Genomic DNA, 20077 nt, shown 5'->3' with positions numbered 1-20077 from the left:
GCGGCAGAAGAATAGTAAGGCAGCAGCAGCCGATGACTTGCCATCCGAGACAAGAGGAGACACTCTGATGTCTGAATTTGGTATTCCCGCAAAGCTCATTCGGCTTGGTAAGATTAAATTAACTAATACCAGATTCTCATTTAAAAAAGGAAAGAAATTCTTCTTTTGGTATGTTTTAGACATGAAGATAACCTCGAAGCAAAAAATAGAGAGAAGTGAAAATCTATTCTTACAAGTGTTCTGTAGAGGACCATCTAAAACTGCACAGATTTATATAGTAGGTTTAAAATACCATGTACCTCATTTGTTGTATTTATGTATATTACCTGTATATAAAGATCCTCATTACGTAAATGTTCCGCTATAAATTCGACCGCTTCTGTGGCCTTACTCGCTTCTGGCGATAGCAATATCGAATCCGATGATTCACTTTCTCTTCGTCCATGATCACCCAGACCCAAATCGGCACCACTATTCACTTTACGATTAATCTTACAGTTAGGATGATGTAAATCTGACAATTCCATAACTTCCATCTTCGACTGCTTACCCCCAATGGCGCTTATTTGTTTTGGCATTTCTGCCGGTGAACCATATGCCGTGGGATATGTCTGAGCACTCGTGCCCGGCATTTCCATCATCCAACGTAGGCGGGTTTTGCGAGGACGTTTCATTAGCAGGATGGCAGGTAAATATTGCAGAAAAGCTCTACGAATCCAATTGGGCATTCGATGTGTTCTTGGACCTCTGAAATTCCAATTGATAATGACAACCGTCACCAAAATGGACACTGTGTTCATAATGAATGTAAACAGCAAATATTTGGCAATCAGCGGCAGCACCAATGATGTCGGCGGTAGAATTTTCGATACCAGCAACAGGAACACAACCAGTGACAGTAAAATGCTAATACCCAATGTAACCTGAAACGAGAATACATAAATAAAATGCATGCATTAACCATAAAGCCATTGGCCACCAATTCATAGGAGCAGTTTTTACCTTTTCACCAGCCTCAGCAGGCAAATAGAATACCAAAACACACAAAAACGAAATCAACACAGTGGGTAAAATTAAATTCACCGTATAGAAAAGGGTCTTCCTTCGGATAATTATATAGAATGTAATATCGGTTTCTGTCGGATGATTACCATCTCCCTCGTAGACATTCAAATAGGCGGGTACTTCAATAATATCCCATGTGCCGGATTTCCAATAATCCGATAAATCCACGAAATTCTTGTTGTTATAGAGGGCCAGTGACACCTGATCACCATTGAAGGTCCACGAACCGAATTTCATGATGCACGTTTGTTGATCGAAGGGGAAGTAGGTCACATCAATGGTACATGAACTCTGATAAATGGCTGGAGGTACCCATAACACTTCTCCCGTTGGATAAATCAAGACGTTGGATTTGTAGCGTACTTCGTAGTTACCATCAGCACTAGAATTGTGGGTTGTATGTTTGAAAGAAAATATTTAATGGGTGGTATAATAATGAGGAAAAAGAAATTATATTTTATTAAATATTTTAATTAATAATTAAACTTTAATATAAAATCACTCTAAACGCTGTAAATATCAATAAAACGGAATTCTCTTTACACTTGTAATTGCATGATAACTAACATGTGAATGAATTTTGATGTGGTGATCTGCAAACATATATTACTAAAGCAATTCGTCTGATTTCTAGTTACTATATTATCCTATATTAAAATTTTGTAGTGTTTTAAATCATTTTCTAATCATATATTTAAATTCATACATGGACTATGGAGAAGAGCACAGGGTTGTCCTGGTTGATGGCAACAGAATTCCGACAACTAACCACCCTAAGGTTCTTGAGGTTACATTCGACAGTACGTTCATGTCATCCGCCACATGCTACAACAATCTGCGATAAGCTGAGATGTATGAACAAGGTCCTTAACGCGATCAATAGATCGGTATGTGGTAAGTTATGCGGCGTCAATGTAGTCCGCGAACTTATGTGCAACGTAATGGAACAATATTAAACCTGTCAGAATGCCGAAATGGGAAGTGGAGATGCATGAGGAGTCGAAGATTCTTCCAGTACGGCAACACAATGGCATACTTTCGTTGGAGTACTTGTTCCGGTGTTATCGTGAGAATCATCCCAGTCAATATATGGTGAACAGAACTCCCCCAGCCAGGCATGTCAGGAGAGAGAACCCCTACATCAGTAAGCCTACTAAAGAGGTGTGGATAGCATACACATAGATGCATTCGTAGATGCCATAAAAAACGATCGTGTCAATTTCATACATTGCCCATATATACAGCAAAGTTTTGGATCAACAACGCTCGGGATGATGTAGCCGTCTAAATTCCAATAGGACAAGGATTGATGACACCGTGTAAAACATCTGGCCAACATGCCCTACAAATATACTAACTACAGTAGTGTTGTGGTTACAACCAATAGAACCAGCCATATTCCTAGAACTGAGCCGGATTAAGGAGGAATTAATCATAACATATGCTGTTACAATACCAATACGGACGCTGGACCTCGGAAAGTTATAACCACACCATATTTGTGACGACACTTTTCGTGCTACTACCAACATCAGTAGCAAAACGGAGAAAAGGAGAAATGTATTTTCCGCATGGAAAATAGAGATGCATAGGAACCTGAATGAAGTCAGACAATTCTATCAAAGACATTTCTACCAACATCGCCTTGGTACTCCAACATAAAGATAGTGTGCTCAGGATGAGCAAATTAACGAGCATTAAAAAACCCACTAAAAATGCATATAAATACGAGCCTCATGGCAGTACACGCAGAACGGGAAAGCCCAGACCCAGATGGAACAAACAAGTGGATAACGACATCAAAACCAACAAACAAACATTGTTCCACAACATCCCATACGGGACAAGGGAGACTTCTCTCATATCAATGAGTGCACCCCGATTCATATTTAGCTCAATGATATGGGACCTACTGTTTATCGCCGAGTCCGAACGGCGTGTCTTAAGACACCACTTGTGGAGATGCTTTTCAAGGCTGAAATACTCAGGAAATGTCGCCAACATTACTGAGGGGTATTTTGCCACCGTTGAAAAATTTTTGATGTTGACTGGCCGGGGAATCAAACCACTGACCTTCTGCGTGCAAGGCGGGCGTGCATACCATTGCACCACGGTGCCACCCAACGACATCAAAACCATGAAATTAAAAATTGGGAAAGAAAGGATTGGAAATCCATTATTAATTCACAAACACCTACAATTATATGTTAAAAAAAAAACTATGAAAAAAGCTATTTACTTTTATACTAAGGAATCAGATCATAATACACTTAGATCCACTTCTCCTGATATTTTTTTATACAGTCTTAGGGCGAGTCTATTTAGCTCTCGGCAAATCCGAATGATTTCTATATACACTTTACTACGACCAAAAATGTTCCTCATCGAAATAAAGGTTTTAGACCCCAAGTATGTTTGGACGAAATCCGTTACAGACAATTTGGAGATGATTTACCCACGTCTGTCTTTCTGTCTGGCTGTGTCATACGATAACTCTCGAACGGACCAATCGCTTCGTTCCAAAATTTTGCATTCGTAATATTTTGCCCAAACTTAGATAAAGTTCGAAGATGAGCCATATCGTTTGACTCCGTAGGGTACCCCTCGCAAAAGCTCAAAATTTTTCTGTAAAATGGTGTGAACGACAACTCTTGAAGGCAGCAATCGATTTTTTCTTCCAGATATAGATCTGGTTCGAATATGGACTATATTGGTCCACTTTTTCGAAAATTCGGAAACAGTGAACTTTAACAGATCCTCTCGGATTGTTTTAACGTTTTTTCAGCAGGTTGTTCTTGCGGCTCACTTTACCACAGACAATATCAGTCTTGTTCTTCGGGTACCTCTCACACACAATTTGGGAGAAGTGTAGTTTGAGGACTCGTCTCGGATCTATGTGAAATTGTACCTCCGGTACCTCCCACACAAAATTTCGTAAAAGTACAGTTTAAGACCTCCATTTTATTTGTAACGATTTCTATTCGCTGCCCTTCATTACGAATTGTCCGAAAGCTGAAAAAAAACAGATATAGCACCATGTGTAGTGGACGGATAAACCGTAATACTTTGAGCAAACTGTTATCAAGTTCTAAGACGGGCCACATCGGTCCACTCATTTTGGTACCTTCAACAACAAAAGCTCAAAAGTTTTCGCTGAAATGATGCACACGAAGACTCTCAAAGGCATACTTTGTACATTGTAATATTTCTACGAGACAGAGATTGGGTTAAAATATGATGTAAATTCCTTCAGGTAACTCCCACACAAAGGTTCGGCAAAGTGCCGTTTAGGACCTCCTCTTGAACCCTTTTGATTTTTCTTGCAACAGATTACACTCAAGGCCCCTATTACGATAGTAAAAGTTTTTTGAGTGGGAAGTCCGCACTTCTTAAAAAATTACCCGAAAGCTGTAAAAAAGCCTAACGGTCATGTGAGTGGTTGCAGAAGCCACCGCACTATAATTCTCGAACGGGATACTCGTAATATTTCTTCGAATATTAGATGAAATTCGTAGATGCTGCTTATATGTCCACTCCTTCCGGTACCTCCTCCACAAAAGTTCGAAAATATTCGCTAAAATACTACCCGCGCACAGTGTGTCCAAATTCAATATTTTGTGCCAAAAACAGAGCTCTGAAATACTCGCGAGTTAAATTCTAGTAGCGAACAGGTTTTTATGTTCCTGTGGACTGAATATGGAAAGAGCAAGTTGTTCGCAGGTTCAGAGGAGGTTGTTCCGAAGTTGATGGTTTTGCTATCCGATAATACGTTATCGTGTTATTTTCTAAGGCCTCTGTGTAGTTTCACCGATTTTCGTAAAAATCGGTTCAGATTTGGATATAGCTCCCATATATTATATCTTTCCCCGATTTTGCTACAAATCGCTCAATTTTTTATTAATAGCCTTCAAATTTAACATGATACCTTTCCTCAGGCCCCTATTCAGTTTTACCGATTTTGATTTGATTTCCCAAAAATCGATACAGATTTGGATAAAGCCTCCATATATATCTTTCACCGATTTTGCAATAAATTGCTAAATTTTTGATGAATAGCCTTCACATTTAACATGCGATGTTTTCTTAGGCCCTTTTTCAGTTTCACCGATTTTGACAAAAATTGGTTTAGATTTGGATATAGCTGTCATAAATATTTTCGCCCGATTTTATGTATTCGATGTACTAAACACGCAATGTATGTTAGATATTGATTAAATTAGGAAAATGTGACGTAATTATTCGTAATTGTGAGACATCTGACGAAATTATGTATGGAAGCTATATTTAAACCTGATCTGATATGAACCAAAGCTGATATTTTTCATTCCTATGCCCTCATAAGCACTTGTACAAACATTCTTCAATACCGCCAGAACTTTACGCGAAAGATTTCCAGAAAGGCCCCAAACGAAGACTTCTTCCATCGACTTTTCATATCATCTGACCCGTTTATTTGTAGTTTTAAAAATAACTCAAAAAGTAAAAAACATAATTTAAACGGCGAAATATTACCATTTTTACGCTAAGTAAATATTCATTATGAATTTAATTTGTTCTATTTTTGTTATAGTATACATATTAGTTCGATTATTTTGTGTTGTTAAAACACAAGTCTGTTTTTGAGAATATAAGGTTTTATGTTTCTATATCACCAAAACGTATTTTAAATAACTCTAAGAAATTATCAATTCTTGCTTAAATGTATCTATATTACACAAACTTTAAAATTTCGAATGTTTTTTTTTATTGAATAAAATTCTTCAGAAGGCTTTAACCAAATAGCTTGCGGCTACATGAAATGAAAGATCTATGTCTGATAAACATCTCCTCCAAATTTCATAGCTCTATCTTCATCCGTTTAGAAAATATTGATTTTGACATAAAAAACCTATTTTGGACACACTGTGCCATGTTATCTCATAAACGGAGCAACCGATTTGGTCCAAACTTTGGATCTCGAAATATTTTGTCTGAACTTAGTTAATATTCGAAAGTGGGCCCTATCGGTTCACTTCTTAGGGTACTACCCACACAAATGATCAACATTTTTGTTTAAGTGGGGATAGGAGCCTGTTCGAGGATCCTTCGGAAATTTTTACAGAAGGTACTCCAAAGTGGCCCTGTTTAGAGCGATATTATGTTTTTCGTGAGCAAGTCCATGTTTCTTGATATAATGTTCCAAAAGCCCTGAATTATATGATGACCAACTGAAATGACTGGTGGGCGCGATATCTATCAAGACGAATAACTCCCAAAATAAGAACCACTTATAAAATGCACTTTTGAGCTTTAATCCATATCCATATTTTTTTGACAGGTTCATACGCCAACAAATCTGAAAATCCCGTAAAACATAAGTTTTTTCTTGGAAAAAAGTGTTTCAATATACAAAGGCTGAGCCGACTGTTACTTTTATACTTGTTTCCAGAAGTCTATACTTCCTGAGCTCAAAAACCCTACCGAAACATAATCAAATGACTAGAGTGCAAGATACCTCTCAAACTTTGTCAAAAAAAAGTTTTACAGCCTGCTATGTATGTCGACCGAAAGGTTTTTGCGCTTCGAAAGTGGAAAAAAATCATTTTCTGTAAAGGCCTTCGAAACGAAAATCTATGCAACCGACAAGCCATACGAAATAACACGTAAACGTACACTTTTCCATTAAATTTGGGTTTATGTATTTCAAATGGGCTGTCTCTTATAGAAAGAGAATGTCAAAATCACTCACTTGCTTTGTAGTTGCCGAGTAGAACGTAAACTCGCGAATAACACCGAAAATCTTAAACAAATTGATGCAACACAATCTTGAAACAAAATAAAAATTTTATAGACACGTTTTAATGGGGGTTTCATTCACTATTTTGAAGAAATCAATGAAATAAAATAATTCAAAATACCGACACATTTTATTTTTCAAAAAAAAAAAAAAAAAAAAAAAAAAACAAATCAGACATATTCCAATGTTTGTATCAGGGTTTCGGAGTCGGAGTCGAGCAATTTTCCTGGAGTCGGAGTCTGATTCGAAAAAAATAACTCGACTCCGACTCCGGGCAATTTTTTCTACAACATAAGAATATAATATTAAATTCGGGACACCAATTTTTTCAAAAATAATTATTATTTTAAAGGAGAGCAAACGGTATACCATTCAAATTCAGAGAACGATTCACAGGATATTTACTGTCATTTGAAGTCTAGCTTTTCATCTATATTTTGATAACAAATTGCATGTCCAGAATATTTTTAATCCAGTTGATCCTTTATTTTTGTTGCAAGCAAAAATTTTGTTTTTTGACAATCGAATTATAATTGGACTTTTAAAGTCTTTTACATATATAAGTCTTCCGTCAGAAGATCTACTGGTCTTCTCACAAAAGTCTACTGATCTTCTCTCAAAAGTCTACTGATCTTCTGATCTTGTCTTTGTTAGATGTTATCCTTGTCTTTTATTAACGGACCTGTTGGACACCTATGAAGGACATTGTGGTCGCTATGGGAAATCTTACTGATTGCATTGTGACATAAAATGGGAGTCAATGTCTGGGGGTAGAAGAAGAATTCTAAACTGCTTTTATCCATTTTAAAACTTGGTCATGAATTGCTTATAATTTTTACTGCATTTAGTCCTTATGATTTGTATTGTCCTTTTATTTTCACACAGTCTTGTGCCAGACTATGAACATTTTCATGAAAATGTTTTGATCTTATGGATAAGAAGGGAGAAAGCTATCTCTCTCTCCTAAAAGTTAAAAAATGTTCATGTTATATTCCCAGCAAAATGTTCGATGCCAAAGATGCCATTCAATCATGGGTGCAAGTGATCTAGCATGTCATCTTTTTAGCATCTTCATCGATGAATTTTATATGAGCGTGGACCCCAAAAGATGCTATTCATTTTTGGATCCAAAGCATGTCATTTACACCAATGCTTTGACATGTCATTTTCACCAATGATTTGGCATGTCATATCCACCAATGCTTGGGCATGTCATTTTCACCAACCCTTTGCAATGACATTATCATACGACGAGAGTTTTAACAACGTTGGTTGTGATTTAGAGTCTCCGACAACATCAAGCCTATTGTAAATGATTAATCTTATATATTTAGAAACATGTGTATAAATAAAAACTCAAAATTCAGCTCTATTGGATCGATGGAATGGGTTCAAATGCTGATGAAAAGATCGGATCTTTCACGACTTCCTTTACATGGGTTCAAATGCTGATTAAAAGATCGGATCTTTCACGAATCCCTTTGCATTAGTTCAAATGCTAATGAAAAGATCGGATCTTTCACGACTTCGTTTGAACCAATGCAAAAGATGCCATGAAATCACGTCATCGTATGGAACCCCTTCCTTCAAATTTTGCTGGGATTTTCAATGTCTGGCGCAAGATTTATTTTCTCACGAAGAAAAATTCCTCCCACAATATTCTAGTGCTTGTACTTTGTTGCGATTTTCCAATGTAAGATTCAGTGGAAACAAAATACATAGATATGAATTTTACTTCATATTTATGTTCTGTAGTTAAGTATTATATTCGAACGGATGTCTTTTCCAAATAATATTTTAGGAAAAACCAATAGATTAGCCAATATGGGCCCAAATATACGAAATAGTTAAAAAATGTTGCATATTTTATTTATTAATGTTTAGCGGTATTGGAATTTGCACTCGGAGTCGGAGCCGGAATCGTGAAAAAAATTGGTCTGGAGTCGGAGTCGACCCAAAAATACCTCGACTCCGAAACCCTGGTTTGTATGTATATGTGGATTTTGTTTTCATTTCTCATTTGGCTCTCATTTATGGAACATAGTTGTACAAATGTACATTCAAATCAGAGGTCCGCAAAATGCATATAAAAGGCACACTCTATTGCCTTTTCCCAAAAGCGAATAGTGCAGTGCCTTGCATATAAAAAATATGAATGTGCAAAAAGCAGATTCACCCCAAAAAATGATTCACTGCTTTAGTGCATGCTTGCTTGCTTTTTCATTTGTATTCACACGATTCGCAAATGCAGTATGCACAATACTGCATACCACCACACAGTATCGTACCATCTTCTGTTTGAATAAATGAATACATTAGCCAAATTTCGCTTTTTCTTTGAGTTTCTTTAATAATAGGATAAACTAAACTAGTAATTGTTTTTATTTATTGTCTCAACATTAATTTTTTTATGTTTATTAACTGTAAATTTGACCAGAAATATCTACTGCTTTTTGTAATGCAACGTGCTTTTTCGAAGGCAGCGTGCAAAAAAAAAGGCAACGAGCTCTTGTAGTGTATTGTGTGTGGGCAATTGGCACACACTCATGAAAGTAAAGGCAAAGCAAGCAATAGCATTAAACAGAGATGGCAATAGCAAGCAATGAAAAAAGCACGAAATCGCGAATATGCAGTAAAAGCGAGTGGCATTTTGCGGACCTCTGATTCAAATTAGTAGTATTTCGCATAGGATACGTAACGGCAGTCGCACGATAGTTTGCGACGCACGATAGTTAGACGGAAGTGCGTGACTGCTTTCCTTTCGTACAAGTTTCCGTGCGACATACATGAACAGGCGGTAAGTTTAACGTAATTAAACATTTCCAGTTCTCTATGAATCAGAAAGTTGCTTACTAACAATTGTTGCACTATATGTCAATGATTTGGTATAGCCCCAAATTGCGGTACCTACGGATTCCACATATTTTGAAGCAAACTCGTAAAGCAAAATCAATATATTTTATATACGGCATAATTATTGGGTATGCTTTTTTTGTTCAGAGGCTGAGGTTAAATCTCCGTCAGGACAGCAGACTGCTACTTTCTAACTTATTTTAATTGCTTTCATTTTTTCATTGAAATTAAATAAAGTTATAGCCTAATTAGATAAGGTCTGGCAACAGCTAATAAAAATAATGTAATAATAAATATTATATAATATACTTTAGTATAATACAAGTACATACAGAGTTTTTCCTATTTTATTATATATACTCAATTTTATAATTTTTTTCTCTGTCATACATCTTAATTTATACTATTTACTTCCTTTCCTGAGCTATTAAACGCTAACAAGATTACAACATGCCTTAACTGTATATGTTTCACATTAAACTTTACTTTTACCTATAACACTGATCTACTCTTTCTGATCGAGATTATTTTGCTTTTAGATGACAAGTGTAAATGTATCATATATGAATATAATGCAATTTGTTAAATGTACTCACTTATTGAACAATACAATATCCGGTTTCCAAACCTTATCGGGCGGCAAACGTAATACACCAATACCGCCGTAATCAGCTTCATCCCATTGTAATTGATAATCATACCAAACCAAACGTAACCATACGTTTGATTTCATAATTTGATTTTTCTCATTCTGTAGGTCGTGGTGTGGGTGGTAGTGGTTGGTGGTGGTGGTGAAGGGGTCACGCGTAGCGAGTTGTGACAAAAATTGATTGTGATTTGGTATTTGTTAATAAGATTTTTAAATTAAAAAAAAACGTGTATATTGTTGGTAGGCGGGGTACGAAGAAATGTGAACGACAAATTGTTTTGTGTGTGGTTTTTTTGATATTATTTTGATGTGAAATTTTTTTAGGGGGGGTTCAGATTCAATTAATTTTAATTATTGTGATTTTTTACGATCATCGTAATGTGTGAGAATTTTTTACGAAGTAGTAGTAGAGGAAATAAGAAGTTTGTAAGAAGAAAAAAATACAAATCAGTGATCGTTATCTTTTGCAAGAATCAAGAAAAAACTTTGTGATTCAAATTCATAACAAAACTTCAAGTCATTCAACACTAATACTAGGATTAGTTGTTAGTTAGTTTGTTTAATCTTTTAAAATTATTTTATTGTATTTACATAGCATTTAGTTAATTGTTTAAATCAGGAGCTTACATAAAATGTTGTTAGTAATAATATTATTTTATTTACATTAAATGAACATTTCTGCTTATACACATGTATTCATACAATGGAGTATTGAAGTTAGACTTCTCTTTAAAAACCGAAATAAAATTAAAACATATTTAATTGTAAAAATTAGCTCTTTTCTGAATCAAACACTAATTGGAGACACATTGGAACTATGGAACTACTTTAAGGAAGTAGTTCCTTTTGAGAAAAGGAACTAGAAAGATCGATCTGCTCCGGGAACTAGATTGCGCAACTCTAGACACTTCATTTATCGATTTTCAAATTAGATTAGGTTAGCGACCGGCACGGTAATGTCAATCAGATATTAGCCAGGTTCAATATAAAATATATGTCTGTTTCCGAACCTGCTACTAAGTTTTACTGGTAATTGTTCCACAATCATACCAGAAGTAGATTTCTCTCATATCAATGAGTGTGCCTACATTTTATAACCGTGTCCGAGCAAATTTAGTGAGCTAACATGTGCCGCGCGTTCACTCATAAGAACGTTAAAAACTTGGGTTTGGGCGTCGGGTTAGTAACCCTCCCCTAGAAAAAACTGCCTACTATGAAGAAACGAAAGAAAAGAAAAACAAACCCCTCTAAATTTGACGAATCCCGCAAACGTTTTAAGGACCATGATCTGCGAACCTGCACCTGGAATGTTCGCACTCTTTATAGAGAAGGTGGAGTCTACGCATTGGCAGATGTACTTGAAAAGTACAAGGCCGACATTACCGCTATACAGGAAATACGATGAAACGGGAAAGGCATCACAACAACACCTAAAAGTGACGCAATGTATTATAGCTGCCATGACACAAAGGGTGAGTTTGGTTGCGGATTTGTAGTTGGTCATAGGTTAAAACATCTGGTCTCCAGCTTCACCCCGTGAATGAAAGACTCGCTGCAATTCGATTAAAAGCAAAATTGTTCAACATAAGCTTTATTTGCGCCCATGCTCCCACTGAAGGCAAGGACGAACAGACCAAAGGTATATTTTACGAGCGCTTAGAAGAAACTTATTACCGTTGCCCTGCCCATGACATTAAAATTATACTAGGCGATTTTAATGCCAAAATTGTAAAGGAGAATATCTTTGGACCAACAGTTGGGAAAGCCAGTCTCCACAGTGAAACATCTGACAATGCTATGAGGCTGATATACTTTGCAGCTGCAAAAAACATGGTGGTTAGCGGTACCAGATTTAAGCATCTCGATATTCATAAGGCCACCTGGCTATCGCCAGATCAAAGAACAAGGAATCAAAGCGTGTTGAATGCACGATCGTTCCGAGGAGCAAACATACACTCGGACCACTACCTTGTTGCAGCAAAGGTTCGTACCAGATTGAACGTAGCAAACAAAGTGCGAACAGACACAACATGGAAGTTGGACATCGGTAAGCTGCAATCACAACAGATCGCCACAGCATATGCCACTCAACTGGCCCAACTGCTTAATCAAAGCACTCCTCGTCCCGATAATATATCAGGACAATGGCAAAGCATTGCCCACTCCATGCAAACAGCCGCAAAATCAGCACTTGGATACCAGAGACCTCCACCAAGGAATCCATGGTATAACCAGGAGTGTCGTGCTGCTACCGAAGAGAAAAATGCTGCATGTAGGGCTACTTTACAATCAGTAGCAACGCGTAGAAAGGAGAGAGGAGAAACGTATTTTCCGCAGGAAAAAGAGTGGGATGGAAAAGCGGGAGTGTGAAAAAATCGAGATGTACAGGAGACAGAATGAAGTCCGAAAATTCTAACAAAGAGTGAAACATCAAACTGATGGCTTTGGAACTGGCACATCCTCCTGTAGAGACCAGCAAGGTAATCTGGTAATTGATACAAATAGTGCGCTAATGATATGGAAAGAGCATTTTTCCAAACTGTTGATATCCAATAGTAGCGAAGTCGACAAAGATACCACGGATTCAATCCAAGAAGATGGTATTGAATGTATACCACCCGGCCAAGATGTGGTAAATACAGCAATAAACCGGCTAAAGAATAATAAGGCAGAAGGAGCTGATGTCCTACTAGCCGAGCTGTTTAAAACCGGAGGCGACACGCTCATTATGTGTATGCTTCAGCTAGTTAGCTCCATCTGGCAGGAAGAACGCGTACCCGACGATTGGAACCTGAGCATCCTGTGTCCCGTTCATAAGAAAGGAGATAAGACTTTATGCTCCAACTATAGGGGCATAAGTCTTTTCCCTATCGCCTACAACATAGTGTCAGGGATATTGTCCGAACGACTACAGCCCATGGTCAACGAAATAATTGGACCATGTAAATGCGGCTTTAGACCTGGTAAGTCCACCATTGACCAGATATTTACCCTGCGGCAAACCCTGGAGAAGTCGACACCTACCACCTTTTTGTCGATTATAAAGCAGCCTTCGACAGCCCGCTACGTTCAAATGTATTTCAAGCCATGTCTGAATTTGGTATACCGGCAAATCTCATTCGGGTTTGTAAAATGACTTTTACTGACACAAGATCTTCAGTTAAAATAGGAAAGAACCTCTCCGACGAGTTTTGTACCAAATGAGGTTTCAGGCAAGCAGACCACCTTTCGTGTGATCTTTTCAACATCTTGCTGGAAAAGGTTATTCGAAAGGCAAACGTCAAAAGAAGTGGCACAATCTTCACCAATAGCCACATGTTACTTGCTTATGCTGATGATATAGACATCATGGGACGATCAGTAAAAGAAGTAACAGATACCTTTTTGAAGGTCGAAGGAGAATCTGCTACAGTGGGTCTGGCGGTAAACGGCGGGAAGTCTAAGTTGATGTTGTCGACGCGCAATGCGTCCATAGAGATCGGGCCAACTGTTGACGTTGGTTCCTATAATTTTGAGGTGTAAAAAACTTCGTCTACCTTGGCACCGCCGTAAACACAACTAACGACATCGGTTGTGAAATAAAAAGAAGAATTGTATTGGCCAACAGATGCTACTTTGGCTTAAGTAAGCAGTTTAAAAACAAAGCCACATCTCGTCAAACAAAAATAACGCTTTACAAAACACTGATACTACCCGTGCTGATGTATAGTCCCGAAGCCTGGATACTTGCGAAAGCAGATAAGGCAGTGCTTGGTGTGTTTGAGAGAAAAATTCTTCGAAAGATCTACGGACCAATCAGCGTTGACGGTGAATATCGACGTCGTATGAACCACGAGCTGTATCTGCTATACAACAACATCAATATAGTTAAACGTATTGAGATGCAACGATTGCGTTGGCTAGGCCATATCATAAGGATGAGCGATGATGAACCCCCTAAAAAGGCGTATAAATATGAACCGCTTGACGGTGCAAGCAGAATTGGCAGGCCAAAGAATAGATGGCGCAAACACGTGGATGAAGAAATGACAAGGTGCGGTATTCCAGAAAGAGAAGCAATAGACAGGGAGAAATGGAGATCTTTTCTTAGTTCGGCCTATAGAACAAATGTTCTGTAAAGGCCCAGTTAACTAAGTAAGCTAAAAAACAACAAAAAATACGAAAAAGGATTTTTTCTTTTGGGAACAATATTAAAGATGTTATGAGTATTTCTCTGTACATAGTTTTTACAGAATTCGACTTTTTCATTGCGCCATATATCTGGAACCGTTAGTAAAAAAACAATTCTGAGAATATAGAGAGTATAAAACTAGTGGTGTATTTATTGCGTGGTCGTCACCCTCCGACTAGTAGCATTTCTTACTTGTATAGAACCCGATATGCCCTCACAACCTACTCTACAAAAATGTTGATTATACAGATTTCAACTCTGAGATATTTGGGCATAGTAGTGACTTTGGATATCAGATTTTTCTGAAGCGGATATTCGGATACTTCAGTGGTTTACGATTCACAAAAATACCTTTTTTGGGTGAATAATACGTAATAAAAACCTATTTTAGATTTTTGACCCATCAGTTGCTTTCTAGCCATGCTTTAAAAAGAGAAAACCCAAAATCACAAAATTCCGTTGTACGAATAATGATAATAATTATATGATTTTTGTGAGAAAATAATATTTTCCCAAAATAATTATGCCTATGTCTGTATGTTTTTCAAAAACAGTTATTTTTTATATACGTATGTACATATATATATACATTTTTATATAAGCAGAAATATTCAATATTTTCTTTATTATTAATCTAAATGTTAGTAAGTTATATTTACATTTCATTTAAAAACAAAACTTTAATTTAGCTAAAAATCTAATGTTTACGCAAAAATTAATGTGTAACACAAAAAAAAAACTATATTCTCGCACTACAACTGATTTGCTAAATAAGTTAGGTTAGGTAAATATTCTTGCGCTAAACAGGGAAAACGTAACAAACAAATTCATGAACAAACACAAAAAAGTTTCATTTTGTTTTGCAACACACAAAGAGTTGCACTTGCATTCGTTTTATTTTGTTAGTGATAATAAGTATTAGTACATATTGGCATGGGTTTTAGTACAAGTACTTATTTTGAGTTTGATTTTTTGTTTTGTTTTTTAGTTTTGTAATTTGTAATTGACAAACACTTACGACATTGATTAGCTGTACGAACGCCAAACCAAATCTTACTCCAACTTTTTGTGTCATATTTTGTACGGGTCGTATGAGTTTATTGTACCCTCGAAAGAGGTCACGTACCAGACGCTCTTCATCTTCGGATGCATTTACTACATTTTTTTGTTTCAACGTTGAATGTCAGATATTGGATATAGTTTTGGTAATGGAGAGTTTTTGTTTAATTTTTGTTTGTTTCAACATAAAAATACACAGAAAAAAATAAATATAGATGCAAAAAGGAAGATTGTTTGTTTTTTCTGTCTATTTTTGTTTTTTTTTTTTCATTCTATTTCAAATGGAAATTGTTGATATAATAATATTTTTTTTAATTTATAATGGACCAACGAAAGCAAAAAACAAAGGAAATTAAATTTGATAATGATAAAGGATAGGATGTTAGGGGTTATGGAGTTATGATTTCAGAGTGAAGTATAGAAATGAGTTTATTTTAAAAGTGTTATCAGAGTTTATTTTCGAGACAAAATATAGATCCTTATAAAAAGTAGTATAGTCTCTATAATATGTTTATTTGCCATAGTGTCAATACAAAACAACATAAAAAATGTCGTTTACTTTCCCTCTACCTAATTTTGACCCAAACTATTAAGGAAAGCTCACATTAGGCAAATATTTGCTCCAGCGACGGGCAGTGTGTTCTTACTGAGAGCAAGTGAGCATAAATTTCAATGCACTAGTTACACTTACTTGCTCTCAGTAAGCGCACACTGCCGGTCACTGGTGCAAATATTTGCCATAGTGACCTTACCTTTAAAAGAAAAGATTATTTTTGTTTGCACACTCTTAAATTTCAGTTCAATTTATGTGTTTACGGCATATTTATTTATATTTATGGTTCTCATACCAATCGTCCGTAACAATACATACTACGAAAGTTTTAAAAGCCAAAGTTTGAAGATATTTTTGGAATGTACAGTGTGGCCAAACCAATTTTATGGCGATCGGTTAACGTTTATCCGTGACACCCAAGTGATCTTTCTTTCCATTGTAATTTGTATGGGACCAAGGTTGCATTTTCACGAAATTTCTCTAAAGGCCGCACTTAGGATTCAATCGATGAAAAGGCTTTATAAGTTTACTGTTGTGGCTAAAAAACAAATCTTGCAAACATTTGTGAAAATCGCATCGGATTTTTATATAGCTCTGTAGGCCGAAAATACCCTAAAGTCGACCAAAAATGCGATCCGATATTCACAAATTTTTGCAAGATTTGTTTTTAGCCACAAAAGTAAACTGGTAAAGCTTTTTCATCGATTGAATGAACTGTTATGGAAACGGGGATCGCTCTGGATGGCGCGGGTTGGCGTTAACCCATCGCCATACAATCAAAATGGAAAACATTTAGGAGTTCCAAAAATACACAAAAAAAATGGGTCGCCTTAGTGATCCTTTATTGACAGGTTTTGTAAGGATATTTTCTACTTTGTAATTTGTAAGTCTTGGGTGCTACCGCTACAGGGTGTCTATTAGGGTTATGACTTTTTAAAACCTCGAATCCATGTATGATATTTGATGAGCTTTTACTTAAGATTGCATAAAATTATAATTATAAAAAGATTCAATAAAAAGGCTTAAGCACAAAAAGCTGTTAAGGTTTTTATTTTTCAGAATTTTTTTTTATTTTTTTGAAAATTTTGTTGAAGTCATTGTAAGCAGATATTTAACTGAAAACGAGATATAGGGGACCCATCAATTCCACGTTTTGTTCGGTCAAACAGGCGCTGGTTTGAATCGATGTGTGGAAGCCCATATTATCATGATGCTGAATGATTTGTCCTCTCTTGTTCGTTTTGCGAACTTCTCAGGAGACTTCAGGCAAAAAAATTATAGTGTACCACTTAGAATTAACCGTCCTATATTACTCAAGCCGTGTAGTCGGCACACTGTCAGTTTTTCTGAAGAAACGAGCGATTGTCCAATTTTGCTGGATTTAACGAGAAAAATCCATTTTTGAGGCCAGGTGTTTATGCAATATCAAATGTTTGTTGGTGGAAGAAATGCCCAAGGATGCCTCTATCTCACTGTATTTAACATGGCGATCTCGCATTATCCGTTCATGCACGGCATATTTTTTCTGGCGACCCTCACGACCTTCGTTTTTTGGCGAGTGCCAACCACGACAAACTATCCTGAGTAAGTCTAGGCTAAAAACTGTCAAACTATTAAAAAAAAAAAATTCAAATGGTGCCTGGCAATACGCGGTGTTGCCTAGGCCATGCAGTTTTCGTGCAGCCCTCGTATTAGTTGAATGGTGGCTGCAATACTCAGGAAATGTCGTCAACATTACGATGAGGGGTATTTTTTTCATCGTTGGAAATGTGATGTTGTCTGCCTTGGGCGTGCGGTGGCATGACGGATGTGCCTCCAATTGCTCTACGGTGGCACTCTACAAGATTATTCCTTTTTTGTTTTGCTAGGGGAAGCACATACGATATGGACCCCGAAAAGATATTAGTAGTCTTTGTTCTTTGTAATGAATGTAATGGCTTCTCTTAAAGATTCGGAAAAAGAAGATTTTGGCATTTCTTATATCCTCCACCATAGTAAGGAGTGTTTATTACGTTTGTTTTTCTGCTTGTAACGCATTTCAATGTGACCGTATAAAGTATATACATATATTCTTGATTGGGATAATATTCTGAGTCATTCTAGCCATGTCCGCCTGTCCGTCTGCTGTAATCACTCTATCGTCCGCAAAAAATTGAGCTAGAGCGCTATATTTTTGCACCTGAGTATATGTTTTCCAGAAGTAGGTCAAGTTCGAAGATGGACTATATGGGCCCTGAAGTTCCTAGTGGTCACAACATTTTTCCACCAAAAATTAATTTTGAGGGTTTTAGCAACATTTGTTTACTGAACTATTCCTAATTTGACATTTGAAGTTCCCTACATTCACGAAACTTCTTCAGCAAAAATTGCCACATAGGTCCATATAGCCTCCATATAAGGGTTGCTCCCGATTTTCGGAGTCTTGAGAATTTTCATTACATTATTTACCGAAATAGCGATAATTTGACGTTCCCAGTGGTCGCAAAACTTCTACATAGATCCATGTTTTGGTATAGCCGCCATATAACGGTACCCGCCAATTTTCTGTATTTCGAAGATTTTAGCCTGTAATTTAACATTTGAGGTGGAGAAGTTTGTTGACTGCAGGAAACTTCTTTACCAAAAATTGTAAACATGTTTCGGTATAGCCCCCATATAATGGTAACTGCCGATTTTCTGTATTTTCAGAATATTTATACCCTCAGCATTTATGCTAACGAGGGTATATACACGGGCAAAATGTGCCTCATCGAAATAATGGTTTTAGACTCCAAGTATTTTTGGACGAAATCCGTTTCAGACAATTTGAAGTCGATTTGCCATTTCCGTCCGTCTGTCTGTCTCGCTAGCTGGAGCGCACGATAACTCTCGTGTTCTTCAGAAATTAAGAGCAGGATAAATAAATCCAGTTCGAATATTGACTATATTGGTCCACTGCTTCGGGTACCTCCCACACAAATTTTCGGAAAAGTGTAGTTAAAAACCTCCTGTCGAATCGTTTTGATTTTCATTGTAACGACTTGTATTCGCTGCCCCCATTACGGAGGTACAAGTTTTTTCACGGGCAAGTCCATACTTCCTGAGAAAATGGCCCGAAAGCTGTAAAAAACCCGCTATGGGACCAATCGTAATATTTTTCGCAAACTTAAGTCAAGTTCTAATATGGACCATATCGGTCAAGTCCTTTTGGTACCTCCACTACGAAAGTTTAAAACTTTTCGCTAAAATTGTGCGCACGATTACTCTGGAAGGCAGTAACCGATTTGGTTCATACTTTGCACATCATAACATTTCCACGAGACATAGATCCGGTTAGAATATGGACTATATATTTCAACTCCTTCGGGTACAGCTCACACAAAATTGCGGAAAAGTGCAGTTTAGGACCACCTCTCGAATCGCTTTGATTTTTCTGGCAAAAGGTTACACTCAATAGGGGGCCATTACGATGGTACTGGTTTTTTGAGTGGCAAGTCGACACTTCTTGAGAAAATGCTCACACAGCTGTATAAAACCCCAATAGCTGGTGCGCACGACAACTCCTATACCGAATACTGCATTGATCCACACTTTGCATATCGTAATATTTTTTCGAATATTAGATGAAATTCAAAGGCTTGTAGGTCCACTCCTTCTGATTCCCTCTCTCCTCCTTGGGGAGTTGTTCAAACTTTTTGTGTGGTTAAGGGTCTGTTCGAGGATCCTTTGGAAATTTTTACCGAAGGTACACCCATAACCGCGTAATATGTATGACGCATATTAATAGTATCTAACTGAAAATTTAAATCGTTTTCTAATGATATACATATACGGTTAATCAGTTCATAAGAACCGAATAAAAATTCGGTTTTGGTATAAAAATAACCGGTTCCAAAATTCGTATATCCGGATCTGTATTCCAAAAAAATAATGATATTAACGTGCTCGGAAAAGCGAGATCCAATTGCACTC

At 36.9% G+C, this 20077-nt stretch overlaps 1 protein-coding gene across 1 annotated transcript in view; it reads right to left on the bottom strand.

Annotated features, from left to right (window-relative positions):
* Positions 1-20077, bottom strand: part of nAChRbeta1 (nicotinic acetylcholine receptor beta1) — a 40546-nt gene that overhangs the window by 12439 nt on the left and 8030 nt on the right. Inside the window, exons 3-6 of the mRNA XM_073981173.1 lie at positions 15533-15669; positions 10291-10445; positions 1003-1447; positions 327-923 (exon numbers count right to left, since the gene is read on the bottom strand). Of these exons, the coding sequence (XP_073837274.1) occupies positions 327-923; positions 1003-1447; positions 10291-10445; positions 15533-15669 (1334 nt within the window). The remainder of the gene's footprint in view (positions 1-326; positions 924-1002; positions 1448-10290; positions 10446-15532; positions 15670-20077) is intronic.

This window comes from Musca autumnalis, unplaced genomic scaffold (assembly GCF_047663935.1).
Source record: "Musca autumnalis isolate F117 unplaced genomic scaffold, ASM4766393v1 scaffold_4, whole genome shotgun sequence".
NCBI lineage: Eukaryota > Metazoa > Arthropoda > Insecta > Diptera > Muscidae > Musca > Musca autumnalis.
This window is presented reverse-complemented; position numbering and strand designations above follow the sequence as displayed.